Below are 5798 nucleotides of genomic sequence, written 5' to 3' on the forward strand. Positions count from 1 at the left end.
TATATATTTTTTGAAGTTAAAAATAAAATACAGACTTTGGGGCAATACAGGGGATCCTGGGAGTGTAATCCATAACCCCCAAGAGTGGCTTCTGCAATCTCATTTCAAATTACAGGATCAACTGCTATGATGTGTTTGGAGCCCAGTCACCCTTTGGCGGCTACAAGATGTCGGGCAGTGGCCGGGAGCTGGGCGAGTATGGCCTGCAGGCATACACTGAAGTGAAAACTGTGAGTGTGGGACCTGCTGGGGGCTCAGGGCCTGTTGGGGGTTCAGGGTCTGCTGGTGGCTCAGAGTCTGCTGGGGGATCAGGGTCTGTTGGGGTCTCAGGGCTTGCCAGGGGTTTAGGGTCTGCTTGGCAGGCTACCTTTTGGCCTCTCCCTCATGCTTGAGGCCATCAGTGTTTCCCAGTAATTTCCCATTTTAAGCCTGAGAAGTGACAAGAGAGGGTAAAGACCCAGCCTCTGCTCTGTCCTGTGAGAAATACCGAGGAACGTGCCCAACCAGCCCTATGCAGTCATTTGCTGGGCTTTGTTATATGTCAAGGCCTATAGAGTCTGAGAAGAGGGAGAGACCTCAGGGGGTGAGGCCAAGAGGAAAAGCTTCTAGTAAGAATCAGCTGGCCAGGCGCCATGGCTCACACCTGTAATCCCAGCACTTTGGGAGGCCAGTGCGGGTGGATCACGAGGTCAGGAGTTCAAGACCAGCCTGACCAACATGGTGAAACCTTGTCTCTACTAAAAATACAAAAATTAGCCAGACATGGTGGTGTGCGCCTGTAATTCCAGCTACTTGGGAGGCTGAGGCAGGAGAATCATTTGAACCTGGGAGGCGGAGGTTGCAGTAAGCTGAGATTGTGCCATTGCACTCCAGCCTGGGTAACAGAGCGAGACCCCATCTCAAAAAAAAAAAAAAAAAAAAAAAGAGCTATTAGGTTGGAATGGAGCAATTCCCACAGTAATAAAAATATTTAAAAATAAATAATAAAAAAATAAGCTATTAGGCATGAGATATCAAGGCCCATAACCATACCCATCTCCTTTGATTTGCAACTTCAGTGATTGGAATAGAGCCTGAAGGACTCATCAGAAATAAAAGAAAGCATTCCTTCCATAAATGTTCTTCACTGCTTTATCTCTAAGAGGGGAATATCAGATGTAACCTTAATGCCCAATAAATTATGGAACACCCCATTCAAGGAGTAACAGGTATCTGTTACCGATGTTTTTGTAGAATATTTGATATGGAAAATGCTTAGCCTTTAAAGTAAAAACAGTATACAAACTAATATATATTCAGTATAAGCTCAACTTTTGGAGTATATGTACATACTCAGATACATTTACTTATAAATATAAAAAAAGACAGGAAAAAGTGGAGTGTAGTGGTGCATGCCTTTAGTTCCAGCTTCTTGGGAGGCCGAGGTGGGAGGATCGCTTGAGCCACACGTTTGAAGCCAGCCTGGAAAATGGGTTGAGAAGGCTTTCCAGGATTGGAATCACCAGGCTGGAGTGCACTGGTGCCATCACAGCTCACTGCAGCCTCCACCTCCTGGGCTGAAGTGATCCTCGCATCTCAGTCTCCCAAGTAGCTGGGACTACAGGTGCACATCGCCCATTCCTGACTAATTTTTTTATTTCTTATAGAGATGGGATCTCACTATGTTACCCAGGCTGGTCTCAATCTCCTGGGCTCAAGCGATTCTCCTGCCTTGGTCCCAAAGTGCTGGGATTATAGGCGTGAGCTACCACACTCAGCCTGGCTCTCAGTTCTGTAAGTTGAAAAACTTGGACAGGCCAAATTAAGAGTTGTGTTTGCCAATTTCATAAGAGACTAATTTGGCAATGTAGCGAGACACCATCTAATTAAAAACAAAATGGCCAGGCACAGTGGCTTACACCTATAATCCAAGCACTTTGGGAGGCCGAAGTGGGTGGATCACGAGGTCAAGAGATCGAGACCAGACAGGCCAAATTAAGAGTTGTGTTTGCCAATTTCATAAGAGACTAATTTGGCAATGTAGCGAGACACCATCTAATTAAATACAAAATGGCCAGGCACAGTGGCTCACGGCTGTAATCCCAGCACTTTGAAAGGCTGAGGCGGGCAGATCACGAGGTCAGGAGCACCATTGCACTCCAGCCTGGCAACAGAGGGAGACTCAAAAAAAGACAAAACAGGCCAGGCGCAGTGGCTCACACCTGTAATCCCAGTACTTTGGGAGGCTGAGGTGGGCAGATCACGAGGTCAGGAGATTGAGACCATCCTGGCTAACATGGTGAAACCTCGTCTCTATTAAAAACACAAAAACAAAATTAGCCAGGTGTGGTGGTGGGAGCCTGTAGTCCCAGCTACTCCGGAGGCTGAGGCGGGAGAATGGTGTGAACCTTGGGGGTGGAGCTTGCAGTTAGCCAAGATCACGCCACTGCACTCCAGCCTGGGTGACAGAGCGAGACTCTGTCTAAAAAAAAAAAAAAACAGGGAAATACATTAAAGTGAAAATGATTTTCTATCTACCGTGAATACTAATTATAGTTTAACCAGAAAACATAAGCACAAGTGATGTTTAAGGAAGAGGTAAATGGGTTGAGCTGGCCTTTCCAGGATTGGAAAAGAGGAGGCTCACGGCAAGCCTGCCAGCTGTAGAGCAGGTGAGAAAAGGCAAACAGGACTCATTCAAGGCTACATTGCCAAGCCTGAGACTGGAGAGGCTGCGGACACACCCTGTGTTTCTGAATAGCTCACTGGAATCAACTAAACGTGTTTGCTTGTTTAATGTGGAAACTTTCCAATCTATGTGCAAAGAATAGGTATAATGGTAGAATGAGGCCAGGCATGGTGGCTCATGCCTGTAATCCCAAGCATTTTGGGAGGCCGAGGTAGGCGGATCACTTGAGGTCAGGAGTTCGAGACCAGCCTGGTCAACATGGTGAAACTCCATCTCTACTAAAAATGCAAAAATTGGCCAGGCTAGTGACAGGCTTCTGTGGTCCCAGCTACTTAGGAGGCTGAGACAAGAGTTGTCTGAACCTGGGAGGCAGAGGTTGCAGTGAGCTGAGATCACGCTACTATACTCCAGCCTGGGCAACAGAGCAAGAGTCTGTCTCAAAAAACAAACAAACAAACAAAACAGTAGAATGAGCCTCTGTGTCCCAACCGTAAAGCTATGACAAAGAGCAGCTCACAGCCAGTCTTGTTTCCTGTATGCCCTGCCCACTTCCCAGCATGTACACTTCATCCACTGCCCGAGCAAAGCCCACAGCAGCAAGAGATGGCCATGTGGGTGGACAGCCTGTGCTGGGCTTTGAGTTATGGCATTGGATAAAAGGTCCAACTTCAGTTGATGGAGACTCTTAAATCTTGGCACATGACTAGTGTTAAGGAGGCGACGTCCAGGATGGCCACATGACAGGGTGGTATCCAAGCTGATATACCTGAAGGATGAGTGGAAGTTGATTTGGTGAAGGGAGGAAGAGAATAACATTCTAGACAAAGAGCATGACCTCTGGAAGAGCTGTGATGGCGAGAAATACGGCTCTTCCAGGAACTGCAGGAAAGTTGCTGGTGGTGGAAGATGTAGTGGTTAGTGGGGAGAGAGCAGGGCCAGAATACACAGGCCCTTGTTGGCCATGATGTGGGGTTTGATGTCTTTGATAATGGAGTTTGATCTCAGCTATGGGAGCATTTTTAGTAGAAGAATTACGTGGCTCAATTTTTATTTTTTTCTGAGACAGAGAGTCTCACTCTGTTGCCCAGGCTGGAATGCAGTGGCATGATCTTGGCTCACTGCAACCTCCGCCTCCCGGGCTCAAGGGATTCTCATGCCTCAGCCACTTGAGTAGCTGGGATTACAGGTGCCTGCCACCACACCTGGCTGATTTTTTGTATTTGTAGAGATGGGGTTTCACCATGTTGGCCAGACTGATCTTGAACTCCTGACCTCAAGTGATCTACCCGCCTCGGCCTCCCAAAGTTCTGGGATTACAGGTGTGAATCACTGTGCCTGGCCTGCTCAATTTGTATTTTTAAAAGATTGCTCTGCTTAATCTGTAGAGACAGAAACTTATTACTGGTTGTTCAGGGCATGGGGAATGGGGAGTGGCTGTTCATGGGTGCAAGATTGCTTTTGGAGATGATGCAGATGTTCTAAAATTGGAGTATGATGATGACTGTACAACTTAAAATATTCTAAAAGCAATTACACTTGATTGTGCGTAAATCATATCTCAAGAAAGTTGTTTAAAAATTTAAGAAAGCGACCAGGTGCCGTGGCTCACGCCTGTAATCCCAGCACTTTGGGATGCCGAGGCAGGTGAATCGCCTGAGGTCAGGAGTTCGAGACCAGCCTGACCAACAAGATGAAACCCCATCTCTACTAAAAATACAAAAATTAGCTGAGCTTGGTTGCAGGTGCCTGTAGTGCCACCTACTCGGGAGGCTGAGACAGGAGAATTAGCCAAGATCGCGCCATTGCACTCCAGCCTGGGCAACAGAGCGAGACTCCATCTCAAAAAAAAAAAAACAAATGTAAGAAACCTCACTCTGCTTGCCATAGGGAGAATGGACCATCTGGTAAGAGGGGGGAATGAGGGAGCTGTCAGGAGACTGCTCCAAGGAAAAAGATGATGGTGGTCTGGATTGGAGTGGTGCAGTGCAGGTGGAGAAAAGAGGGTATATGTGACGGGAAGCCAGGAGTAGGATTGGTGACTCTGGATATGGAGAGGAAAAGCAAAACTAGGAATCAAAGATGGCGCCCAGATTTCCAAGGAGGGGTTAAGTGGTGACGCCAGTCCTGTGATAGAGAACACTGAAGTACTGTGGTTCTCTTTAGGGTTGTGTTTGAGGTGCCTGTCCAAACCCAAGAGGTGAGGTGGAGAACACATCTAGGGAGATGGGCTTGGAACTCCAGGGGCAAGATCCAGATTTGAAATAGAAATTGTGACATCATTGGCCTATAACTGTTCATCAAAATCGTAGTTACAGGCCAAGTGTGGTGGCTCACGCCTGTAATCTCAGCACTTTGGGAGGCCCAGACAGGCAGAACACTTGAGCCCAGGAGTTCAAGACAAGTCTGGGCAACATAGTGAGACCCCATCTCTAATAAAAATACAAAAAGTTAGCTGGGTGTTACAGTGCATGCCTGTAGTTCTAGCTACTTGGGAGGCTGAGGTGGGAGGATCGCTTGAGCCAGGAGGTCAAGGCTGTAGTGAGCTGTGATTGCACTCCTACATTCCAGCCTGGGGGAAAAAAAAGAAAAGCCCTTTCTGCTCACACTCAGTCAGCAACTAGCTGAGGGTGCCTACAGATCACAGGCAAACAGGAAGATCTAACAGTTCTCTGTCCCCCTTACAGATCACAATCAAAGTGCCTCAGAAGAACTCATAAGAACCATGTGGGCTTCCTCCCTCAGCCATTGATGGAAAGTTCAGCAAGATCAGCGACAAAACCAAGAAAAATGATCCTTGCGTGCTGAATATCTGAAAAGAAAAATTCTTCCTACAAAATCTCTTGGGTCAAGAAAGTTCTAGAATTTGAATTGATAAACATGGTGGATTGGCTGAGGGTAAGAGAAACCTATGAGAAACCTTTTAAATGACAACAATACTGCTAGCTTTCAAGGTGCATTTTTAAAAAATAGATTCAAATGTCTTATCCTCTCTCTGAAACGCTTCCTGTAACTTGAGTTTATAGGGGAAGAGAAAGCCATTGTTTACAATTATATCAGCATGAAGGCAACTGCTACACCCTGCTTTGTATTCTGGGCTAAGATTCATTAAAAACAAGCTGCTCTTAACTTA

General features: G+C 46.6%; 1 protein-coding gene across 3 annotated transcripts in view; it reads left to right on the forward strand.

The window, feature by feature from the left end:
- ALDH2 (aldehyde dehydrogenase 2 family (mitochondrial)) overlaps positions 1-5798 on the forward strand; it is a 53330-nt gene extending 47532 nt beyond the window's left edge. For all 3 annotated transcript variants that reach the window (XM_011936643.1, XM_011936651.1, XM_011936635.1), the window contains 2 exons: positions 116-230; positions 5353-5798. In XM_011936643.1, the coding sequence (XP_011792033.1) occupies positions 116-230; positions 5353-5385 (148 nt within the window). In that variant the 3' untranslated portion in view covers positions 5386-5798. The remainder of the gene's footprint in view (positions 1-115; positions 231-5352) is intronic.

Source organism: Colobus angolensis, unplaced genomic scaffold, assembly GCF_000951035.1.
Source record: "Colobus angolensis palliatus isolate OR3802 unplaced genomic scaffold, Cang.pa_1.0 Scaffold10, whole genome shotgun sequence".
NCBI lineage: Eukaryota > Metazoa > Chordata > Mammalia > Primates > Cercopithecidae > Colobus > Colobus angolensis.